General features: G+C 40.7%; 1 protein-coding gene across 1 annotated transcript in view; it reads left to right on the forward strand.

Moving 5' to 3' along the window:
- MROH8 (maestro heat like repeat family member 8) overlaps nt 1-9,474 on the forward strand; it is a 55,804-nt gene extending 46,330 nt beyond the window's left edge. Inside the window, exons 19-23 of the mRNA XM_047068668.1 lie at nt 28-183; nt 2,330-2,452; nt 3,934-4,033; nt 4,284-4,349; nt 9,323-9,474. Coding sequence (XP_046924624.1) covers nt 28-183; nt 2,330-2,452; nt 3,934-4,033; nt 4,284-4,349; nt 9,323-9,471 — 594 coding nt within the window. The 3' untranslated portion in view covers nt 9,472-9,474. The remainder of the gene's footprint in view (nt 1-27; nt 184-2,329; nt 2,453-3,933; nt 4,034-4,283; nt 4,350-9,322) is intronic.
- The last annotated feature ends 2,193 nt before the right edge of the window (nt 9,475-11,667 follow it).

Below are 11,667 nucleotides of genomic sequence, written 5' to 3' on the forward strand. Positions count from 1 at the left end.
AGTTGCTTCCCTTTGGATACTTTATAGGTGAGACCTGATGTTCATCGTTTCTCCATGACCCTCTTTGGAGCCTCCATAAAGTCTGTGAAATACACAGATAAGAAGGGTATAGAGAATCAAGTCCTGGACAGCTTGGTCCCACTACTTCTGTATTCTCAAGATGAAAATGATGCAGTAGCTGAGGTAACACCTCTGTCAAACTTCTTTCAGCCCTGAATAACTTCCAATCCAGAGCCAAATATGCAAATAAGCTTTTATAGCTTTGAGGGCAGGGACTTTGCCGTGCCATCTTTATTCACCATTTCCTCTAGCACAGACTACCTTTCAATTATTTTGCCTAAGTGAATTATGTAAAAAATCTTACTCCTTATTTCTGTATAGGAAATTATGGCCCTTTGTGGGTAAGAACAATAAATATACCTTGTTGTTACCCCACCCCAATATTTAGCCTAGCACAGAGGCCTAAATACCATGCCCAATTCAACAAACTTTTTGTTGATGTCAATAACAATATCCCATTACCTTTCTTTTATTTAAGAACTGACTCATGGCCTTTGGACAAACAGACTTGTGTTTAGGCTAAGTCAAAAATAGTAGCTCCTCTGACAATCTAAAGAAGGCTCTGCATCTCCTTAATCTTCCACAAGTTTCTGTCATAGAGTTGTGGGTGGGATGTCATCATCTTTGGTACTTTCCCATACCTCAGGAGCCTATCCATCCCAAGGTGTTAACTATGACCAATTACAGCAAACCAGAGAGGTGCGCAAGGATTCTGGAAAAATGCTGACCTTGCCCTTATTTATGCTCCCCATTACAGAAATGAAAGCGGAATCAGAAACAAGATTTAAGATTATAGTGGGCCCTGGTATCTTGACATGGGGGAAGTGTTATGGCCTCATAAACAGAAATATGAAATATTTCAGACCCCAATAAAGTATGGAGTAGAGCTTCCCAACCGAGTGATGGAGAAGTATGTCCTGTAGGGGTCCTAGATATGTGGATGCGTTGACACCCATCCCACCCCACCCCCACCCCTGTCAGCCCTTGGCAATCAGGCAAGGCATAGAGCAGCCGAGGCTCTGGGCTTATTTTCTTTCAAACCTTGAATGATCCCTAGCCTTGTCTTCAAGGCTAGAGAGGTGGAATCTAACATTAAACAGGTTGGGAGTCACTAACACAGAGAACATAATAAATATCCATATATCTACTACCCACTGTAAGAAATAAAATAGGAATAAATCACACACCTATCCCCAAATGAATTCCCTCAACAACTATCATCCTGAATTGTATCGTTACCAACTTCTGTGGTAATATGTTTTCATGTTTTAAAACTTTATATGTAGAAAAACACTTTGTATGTTGTATCATTTATAAATCTGTCAGCAGGCAACTTGCTCTTTTTTGCATATTTAGCATTATAAGACTTGCCCGCATGTGGGGCTCCCGCTCATTTATTCTTCCTGCCGTACAGAATCCTCCATCTTGAGGATACCCTCACACTTCTCCCTCCTGTGCTCGGACATCTACATCGCCTCCAGTTTTTCATTACTACGATGCTGCAATGAGCATTCTTTTATGTATTTCTTTGCATACCTGTGTGAGAGTTTCTTGAGGGAATAAACTCAGAAGTAGAATATCTGGGCATCTTTAACTCTCCTAGATATTTACAAATAAACAGAGTAGCTGAACTAACTTGTATTCCTATCAGTCTCCAAAAGAATGGTCCAAATCTAGTGGACGTGGAACAAAATACTTGCTTGGATACTCATCTGAGGTGGTGTGTGGTACATGGGAAGCGTTCTGAGAGCAGTGAATAGAGAAGAAGCCTACTTGCTAAATTCTGCTCAAGCATCTGGATCAGGAAGGGATCAGTGCCTTCCAGAAGTCGTTCCAAGTCAGAGATTCCACAAGGTCTGGGAGAAGAGAAGCTATACTTCCCTGTATAAAGTGACAGGAGAATATCACAGGAGCAGCACGTGGGCGGAGGAGCCCTAGGTCTAGGAGTGGGGGAGTGGGAACTCCTGCCCAAATCCCTGCTCTGGGTATTACACCTGACAGCTCTCACTGTTGCCCTAGACCAGTGGCTTCTCCATCCTCCCCACAATTCTGCAGGCTTTATGAGTCCCCTATAGGAACTGACTGTGGAAATTGAAGGAGGACAGGACTCTGGTGCCTTTCCATCCCTGCCCTCGCTTTAGCCAGGATAATTCTGAGTTTATCAGCTTTTCGTATTGGACTTCAGTATCAATTTTATTTGAAGAAAAGTTAGGTCAGCTAAAAAAAGAAATATTTGAAAAATGCTGATCTCTGATAATCCTTTCCACAGGAAAGCAGGCAGGTCCTAACTATATGTGCCCAGTTCCTGAAGTGGAAGCTGCCCCAAGAAGTGTACTGCAAAGATCCCTGGTACATCAGGTGTGGCAAAGTTGGAAAAGTCTGCAAGTTCTTTGTACGTGAGCAATAATGGCTTTGTTAGCTCTTTCATATGCTAGCATACTTATTTTTTCTGATGTAGTTTTTAAGGGAGGAACACGACATAAAGGAAATATTTCCCATCCCCTTTCACATCAGCAGCTGTTATCCATGAACCGTCTTGCTTTGGGAACCTATTTTTCTACAGTTTCCTCCCAACTGAGTCACAGATGCACTTTCTATTACCACCCTTTCTCATCAGAAAGACTCTCTTTTGAATTCCTGGGAGCCCCATTAACCTGGGTCAAAGGCATATATAGGGTATAGGGCTGATAGTACATGCTCAAAAAACTGCTTATGGAGTGAATTGAAATGGAGTTATGTATTGCCTTTACAGTGATCTCTAATCCTTTTCTTGGGTGTAGTGGATTATTTTACCCTCCTTTAGAACATGTTTAGGGAGCCGCAAGCAAGGGTTGCTAGGCTATCATGGGCCATGCAGCATGCTTAGCAGCATGTCACTGACTCTGCTAGGACCCAGATGGCATCCTTTCTCCTCCCAGACTTAACTAAGGCTACTGGGGCCAATCTCAGGGGAAGGCTTGAGCCAGGGCAGTTTCAGGGGGCCTATCCATGGTTTTCTGGACATCTGACTCTAGAACTGCTGGGATCCTACTATGAAGACCCTAGGACTGACTATTCCCACAGGGATCTTCCATTTGTGTAACCTATTTAGGACCCAGTGGCAGGCTCCTCCGATCAGAGTTACAGGGCTAGGAAGCCTCACAGTGTCAGGCTTTCCACTGGGGATGATCTCTCTGACCTGTAGGCAAACTTACATCTGAGGCAGTGATAACAATATTTACAGCAGAAATTCTGATTATAGATTATCCATGTACCATCGTAAGATCTATAGGAATAGATTCTGATTGCCCTCCTCCTATCCCAAGCTGCCTATGCCTGTAGCAGACCCACTGAGAGGCACATTTATTCAGCCAGTAGGCACAACACATCCAATGTGCAACAGGCCATGGGGAACCCAGAAACATGCCAAGGATACAAACTTCCCAAGGGAGCTGGCTAGCTAGGAAGGGGGATAAAACTTCTGTGGGAAGTTAAATGGAAACTCAAGGTGGAAAATGATATGTGCCAAGAAAGGAGTACCTGCAAAAATGCTCAGAGCAGAGTAAGGTCAGGAAGGCAAGGGTGATGGGGGAAGAGCTGATAGGGAGGCAGAGCTCAAGGCAGAGAAGACTTAGAAACAGAGAGGTGGAGATGGACTTAGAGGCATCACGGGCACAGTATGTGGCATGAGTGGCTGTGAGCAAGGTGTATTCAGAGGATTTAACTTTGTCTAGGGGCTTGTTATTGTGGCGCTAAGCAACCACAATCACTATTTCAAGCACTATGCTATATGTGTCCGATGTCTGACATAGTCCCTGACTCTGGAAACTATAGTGAGGCTGACAAAAATAGTCGTGCGTTTCACTCCTTTCTACTCTTTTTTTCCCCACTTAGGGAAAAAAATGCAAGGGGAAAGTTAACCTCGTAGCCCAAACATTGATGTTCTCCAAGAATGCAAAGCTTCCTATCAGAAGAGCAGCAGTCTTATTTGTAGGTATAAATAATCTTTTCATTTCTACAGTCACGTTACCCTATATTCTCCCAAACTGTGTTGTTGAGTATCCTCATTGTTTATGAAGATAACTTCAAAAATACTTTTTTTGAAGAAAGGGGCTGTTGTCTTTAGGTAACTTTCAGGCACTTGGAAGTCAAAGTTTTAGAATCTAATTATCAAAAGGCCAGTTCTGCCAACTGCTTAGAGCCAGAGCCAGACCACAGACTCACTGACTTTATCCTACATTTAGGGCTCTTATTGAAGTATGTGGATCACAGTGAGCTCAGGATGAAAGGCACTGACTGGATAGAGAAAGGTGAGTGACAACACACTTGGGTTTGGTTTGGGACATCTCACATTTTGAAAGGGATCTGAGGCAGTGACAGTGGGCAGGCTCTCTGACAGAATTTAGACCCTGGGAACCAGAGAGCCTGACTTTTGCAGTAAGAAAGCCCTTGGTGACTTCAAGTGAATGATGGTCTCATCCCAGTCCAACTACCCGATTAGGAAAGGACATGACCCTATTTTTCTGGAAGCCAGCTTTGATGAGTGTCTCAGGAACAGTTTCTGAATTTTTTCAGGAAATAAGACATTACCTAGAAATACTATCTTAGTAAATTATGATGATACCTCACAAGCACCACGGAAATGGCTGTAGCACTACTTTCCATAAGCAGTTGTCCTGTGAGATGGTAAAACTTGGTAATACAGATGTTTTATAATCATATAAGGCAACCATAACATAAATGGCTTTCTGAATTGTCAGTGAGTGGAAATTTTCTGTAACTGTACAGTTTGGAGGATTTAGCACTCAGAGAACTATTTATTCCCATTTAAGAAGTAGTCCTACAATTAGAAATGCCATGAAATGCTAAGCCTCACACCCAAAAGTATGTAGTAAGAGAACCAAATTAAAATCCTGGGGGTACCTGGCTGGCTCAGTCGATAGAGCATGAGACTCTTGATCTCGGAGTTGTGAGTGCAAGCCCCATGTTGGGTGTAGAGATTACTTAAAATATTTTAAAAAATAAAATAAAATCCTGAACAATTCACTGCTTTTAAAGTAAGAATATACAACTGGTAAAATAGCCAGAAGCTGGACCTTATTTAAGAAAGATGATGAGAGGGGCACATGGCTGACTCTGTGAGTAGAGTGTGCAACTCTTGATCTTAGGGTTGTGGTTTCAAGCCCCATGTTGGGTGTAGAGATTACTTAAAAATAAAGTCTTAGAAAAAAATTATGAGAGGGGCTCCTGGCTGACTCAGTCAGTAGAGCATGCAACTCTTAGTCTCAGGATTATGAGTTTGAGCCCCACATCGGGGGTAGAGTTCATTTCAAAGTAATTAATTAAATTTTTTTTAAAAGATGATTTGGTGCTCGCTTTGGCAGCACATATACTAAAAAAAGATAATTTGTATAAAAAATTATGAGAAATGTTAACCAGATTTGTTGTAGTGATCATTTTACAAAATATATAAATATCAAATCATTATGTTGTACACCTGAAACCAATATATAATGTATGTCAATTATACCTCAACAATAACAAAAAAAGCAAAAAGCTTTAAAAAAAATGGAAGATCATGCCACTTTTCTAAATTCTTCTATCTCCTCACAGCTATCAGAAGCAAGAAAAAAAAAAAGTAAAAGTAAAATAGATTCTTTTATTCTATGAGGTAGGCCTGTGCCTGGTTGATTCTGTTCAATTAAAAAGAAATTATTTTCTTTTTTTAACTTTTTTTAATGTTTTTATTTTTGAGAGAGAGACAGAGTGAGTGGGGGAGTGGCAGAGAGAGAGGGAAACACAGAATCCGAAGCAGGCTCCAGGCTCCGAGCTGTCAGCACAGAGCCTGACATGGGGCCCGAACTCACAAGCTATGAAATCATGACCTGAGCTGAAGCTAGACGCCCAACTGACCGAGCCACCCAGGTGCCCCAGAAGGAAATTATTTTCTAATCTAACACAAGGGGAGCAAAAGTTCCATTTTCATTCTAAAGTCATTTATGTATAGGATCTATATATGAACCTTATGAAATTGCCAATCTGTAGGGCGAAATCAAGTCAAATAACATTCTCATGTGGTTCAATCTAATGGAATAATCCCACCCTCTTCCTTCCCTAACAGTGCCTGATCTGTCTTAGAATAGGGTGTTCCAACACTCCTGAACAAATTTATGTCATTTACTGTAGGTAATTTTTAAGCTAAATTTAAACAGAAAAATAACAAAATTTTAAATGTGAATTTAAACTGACTTCATGACAAAATAAAGTTCCATTCCTTTAGATTCTAGAATTGATGTGTACTCCTTCATGTATTCTGTGAAACAGATCTTAATGCAAGAACTGAAAGAAATTAAAAATAGTTAAATATTCCCTTTTGGAAATAAACATGAGTTTAAAGGCTAAAATGCTACTGAAGAAATCAAAAGCTTCAAACTGTGAAGAGGTCTTGAGTATTTTTGAGAACTCGGAGAACTGGAAATTAAAAAGAGAGCTTTATCTAGGGGGCCTGGCTGATTCCATCGGAAGAGCATGCAACTCTTCATCTCAGGGTTGTGAGTTTAAGCCCCAGGTTGGGTGCAGAGATTTATTTATTTTAAATAAATAAAACTTAAAAAGAGAGAGAGCGCCTTATCTAACTAAATATGATACCAAAGACAGATCCATAAAGTAAAAGAATGATAGATTTATCTATATAAAAATTTTATTTCTTTTAAATATTTATTTTGAGAGAGAGAGGGGGGCAGAGAGAGAGGGGGAGAGGAAGAATCCCAAGCAGGTCTGTGCTGTCAGCACAGAGCCTGATAGGGCTCTATCCCACAAACCATGAGATCATGACCTGAGCTGAAATCAGGATTTGGATGCTTAACTGACTAAGCCACCCAGACTCCCCTCTATATAAAAATTTTTAAAATCAACTTTGATTAAAAAAAAAAAAGAAACAGAGCTAAAAACCAAACAATAATTTAGGAAATATATTTGTACTGTGATAATGAGTTAATATCCTTAAATCAGTACATCTCTCTCTTTTTTTAAGTTTATTTATTTTTTTTTTTTAGTAATCTCTACACCCAGCATAGGGCTCGAACCCACGATCCCAAGATCAGGAGTTGCCTGTTCTACCGACTGAGCCAGCCAGGCACCCCAACAAATTAATACATCTCAAAAGACAAGTGGCAAACAATATGAATAAGCAGTCTATAGAGGGCGAAATCAAGTCTATAGAGGATAAATGGCCAGTAAATATATGAAAAAATATTCATTATTCCTAGTAATCAGAAGTTTGAAAACAAAACAATGATGAGATGCCAGGATGACTTTTTCTGCCAAAATGGCAAAGGTTACTAATTAATAGTCACCATAAATGTGTTAAGGAAAAACTGACATTATTGTACACTGCACTGGTATGAGCATAGACAGATATACCTTTTTTATATTTAAGTTCGGCAATATGTATCAAACCCTTTAAATAAATATATACTTTGACTTATCAATCTCAATTCTAGGAATTTAACCTATGAAAATCAGAGGGGTGCCTGGGTGGCGCAGTTGGCTGAATGTTCAACTCTTGATTTCGGCTCAGGTCATGATCCCAGGATGTGGGATCAAGTTCCACATCCAGCTCCAGTTCCATGCTGAGTGTGGAACCTGCTTGATTCTCTCTCTCTCTCTCTCTCTCTCTCTCAAAAAAAAAAAAAAAAAATCAGCAGAAGGGTACCTGGGTGGCTCAGTCAGTTGAGCGTCTGACTCTTGGTTTCGGCTCAGGTCATGATCCCAGGGCCGTGGAATTAGACCCACATTAGGCTCCACACTGAGCGTGGAGCCTGCTTAAGATTCTATCTCCCTCTGCCCCTGTTCCCCACTCAACACTTGGTCTCTTTCTCTCTCTAAAAATAAAAATACCCAAAAATAATAAATAAATAAATAAATAAATAAATAAATAAATAAATAAATAAAATAGCAAACATGGAAAACATCCAAGATTAGAAATACTGAGAAATTGCTTTCATAAAGCATGGCATATCCATATTATAGAATCCCATGAAGCCATGAAAAAATTTTTTTAAATTTTTTTTATCAAGTAATCTCCATGCCCAACATGGGGGTTTGAACTCATGACCCCAAGATGAAGATTCACATGCTCAACTGACTGAGCCAGCCAGGTACCCCAAAGCCATGACAATATCATAGAAAAAAAATTTAATGACTTTGATAAGTGATGATGCAATATTAAATAAAACAAGCAATTATTAGATAATCTGCATGACCTGGTTTCATTTTAACAAAAAAGCACATGTATGTAACTGAATAGAAAAAACAGAACTATAACTGTTTCTCTGGTGGTGGAATTATGGATAACTGATTTTCTTCCAGTGCTTACATGTATTATCCAAATTTTCTAGGCAGTGAACATATATTTATTTTATACTAAGAAAACAAAAGGTAAAGATTTAAAAAAAATAAAGTACACTTAAAAGAAACTAATGATTTAAGAGTAATCTCTAGGACCAACACAGGAATTTAGAAATTAGCAGTCTTAGACATGGCTTGACAGATGATTTGATTTCAGGTGGACTACTTGGCATTGTGGCTATTGTAAAGGAGTAAACTATTTGGAAACTCAAAAATGAATGCTTTGTAGGTCACAATTGGAATTGATCTACAAATGTGTAATTTTCAGACAGATTCTTAGAAATGGTCCTTTAGGGGGGCGCCTGGGTGGCGCAGTCGGTTAAGCGTCCGACTTCAGCCAGGTCACGATCTCGCGGTCCGTGAGTTCGAGCCCCGCGTCGGGCTCTGGGCTGATGGCTCAGAGCCTGGAGCCTGTTTCCGATTCTGTGTCTCCCCCTCTCTCTGCCCCTCCCCCGTTCATGCTCTGTCTCTCTCTGTCCCAAAAATAAATAAACGTTGAAAAAAAAAAAAAATTAAAAAAAAAAAAAGAAATGGTCCTTTAGGGGCGCCTGGGTGGCTCAGTCGGTTAAGCATCCGACTTCAGCTCAGGTCACGATCTCACGGTCCGTGAGTTCGAGCCCTGCGTCAGGCTCTGGGCTGATGGCTCGGAGCCTGGAGCCTGCTTCCGATTCTGTGTCTCCCTCTCTCTCTGCCCCTTCCCCGTTCATGCTCTGTCTCTCTCTGTCCCAAAAATAAATAAACGTTAAAAAAAAAAAAATTAAAAAAGAAATGGTCCTTTATCTCACCTACTGTAGGCTTGTTGGCTGTTTGGTGTCTGAATCAGTGATCATTTCCATAGATATTCACCTCCCACCTGTGTTTTCTGGCCACATAGATCTGAGAGATCTGCTGTGTGACCCTGAGCCCTCTCTGCGCATCATCGCCTCTCAGGCTCTCTTCCAAGTCCGGGAGGTAGGGACTGAACAAGACCCCAGGCAGACTGTTTGCGGCTTGAGGAAACTCATGGGCTGTCTTTCTACTTAGAAATGCAAGGCAAGTAACATCAGGTAAAAACTAATCCTTTCAGAAACCATAGAAGCAATCATGCCCCATTTTTTTTTTCAGACTGAAAATAATGCCAGCCTGAAGCTACCTCCTGCCATTTAATTACCTCAGAACATATTTTTTGCTGTCAAAATCTTTAAGGAAATAGAATATATGAGGGAGGGAAGCTCTCGGTGTAAATTTGCAGAAATCATGAAATTCTATGGAGCTTTTGAGGCATGCCAGAACTTGCATAAAGTTCCAGTCTTGATAAACAGGTCTAGCACAGCTTCAAAAGAGATTCTAAATAAATGTTAATATAGCAATTTTAGGGGGCGCCTGGGTGGCTCAGTCGGTTAAGCGGCCGACTTCGGCTCAGGTCATGATCTCGCAGTCTGTGAGTTTGAGCCCCGCGTCAGGCTCTGTGCTGACAGCTCAGAGCCTGGAGCCTGTTTCAGATTCTGTGTCTCCCTCTCTCTGACCCTCCCCCGTTCATGCTCTGTCTCTCTCTGTCTCAAAAATAAATAAACGTTAAAAAAATTAAAAAAAATATATATATAGCAATTTTAGGATGATTGGGTCTTCTGTCAAAGCCCAGTCTACTTGTCAACAATCTTAAGAATAAATTAACAACCAATTCTTATAGTTTGATATTATTGGTGTATGTTTATGAAATCCCTGTGGCCTTTCTACTTCCTTTCTCTTTCCCTTAAAAACCTTCAAGCAAGAAAAAATTTCTGAAGTGGTATAATACTAAATCTACCCCAATTATGCAAGATTTCCACTCTTTCCCTCCCCTTTTCATTTTCCTGATTCCCTCTCCTACAACTACTGTCAGATCCTCAAATGGCTCTAAAATGGGAACTGTTATTTGTTGAGCACCCACTGTATGCTTTAAGCATAGATAGAGAACATTTTCTTACAAGCAGAAGCTTTCCAAGAAAGAGGTTAGTTTGTGTTGGGTGAATACTTTGATAAGCTGCATATAGAAGGGTGGGAACCCCCAAGAGACATACCAGATTAAGTAGAAATTGATCTAATTCCCAGGCTTTTGTCTGGTTGAGGAACATAAGTGGAGAGCCACAGGTGAACTCTCTAGGGCAGTGGAGAGGCCTCTGGGAGGTAGTGACATGGAGTGACATGTAAGAGGTTGAAAGAAGCCTTTCTCTTCACTCATATATATGCCAGAAGGAAAAGGGGCAACTGGCATGTGAAAAAGAGACACACCCAATGGTGAATTGCATTAGGTTTTTGTTGTAAAGCAAGCAACATGAATCTTACCACCCTGTCCCCTCGATTTTCACTTTTCACCCCCAGCCCTCTGCCAATACATCTTTACAAACAAATTTCTTTATGATTCATGGTGAGTTGGGTTTGTTTTCAGGGTTGTGGCAGCATGCCGAGTGTGACTTCAAAAGGATCCCTGGCCAAGAGAGGTCTTCATATTTGGGACTAGCAGTCAGGAGTTTTGGAGCTAATTGCAGGCCAAGGCTATCTGCTGAATTAAATCTTCACCCTTGAGCAGAGCCAAGAGGACACCTTGAAGCTAGCTGCTGGATGCTAAACTTGAGTGCACTGAGCACAGTTGAGTTAAACATGTCTCCTGCTGCTCTCTCCTTGGTCTCACTCCATTAAACCACTTTTCACTATCTGCTTTTGAACTGTCCATTTTGTGGATTATCCAGTGAAAATGACTAACACTCATTAAGTATTTACAATGAGCCAGATTCCTAAGTACATTATATGATTAATTCTTTAAATCCTTATAACCACTCCATATATTATTCTCTCCATTTTACAGATGGGGAAGCTGAGGAACAGAATTTGAAAAAGTGACTTGCCCGAAGTCACATAACCACTAAATGCCAGAATTCAAACTCAAGTAGTCTTGCTCCAAAAGCCACATCCTTGGCTAGTCTCCTCCGCTCTGCTCTTTTCTCTTTGTATTTATTTATTTTGGGGTGTGAGGGGCAGAGAGAGAGGGAAAAAGGGAATCCCAAGCAATCTCCATGCTGTCAACACAGAGCCTGACATGAGGCTCAATCCCACAAACCATTAGATTATGACCTGAGCCAAAATCAAGAGTCAGACACTTAACCGACTGAGTCATCCAGTCACCCCTGCTCTGTGCTGTTCTAATCTGCTCTGTCCCTCTAATGTCAATAAATGCAGATCCACTCTACAATTAAATCCCAG

Source organism: Lynx rufus, unplaced genomic scaffold (genome assembly GCF_022079265.1).
Source record: "Lynx rufus isolate CCGP_SWC_20201006 ecotype Redwood Valley unplaced genomic scaffold, mLynRuf1.p SCAF_8, whole genome shotgun sequence".
In the NCBI taxonomy this organism is placed as follows: Eukaryota; Metazoa; Chordata; class Mammalia; order Carnivora; family Felidae; genus Lynx; species Lynx rufus.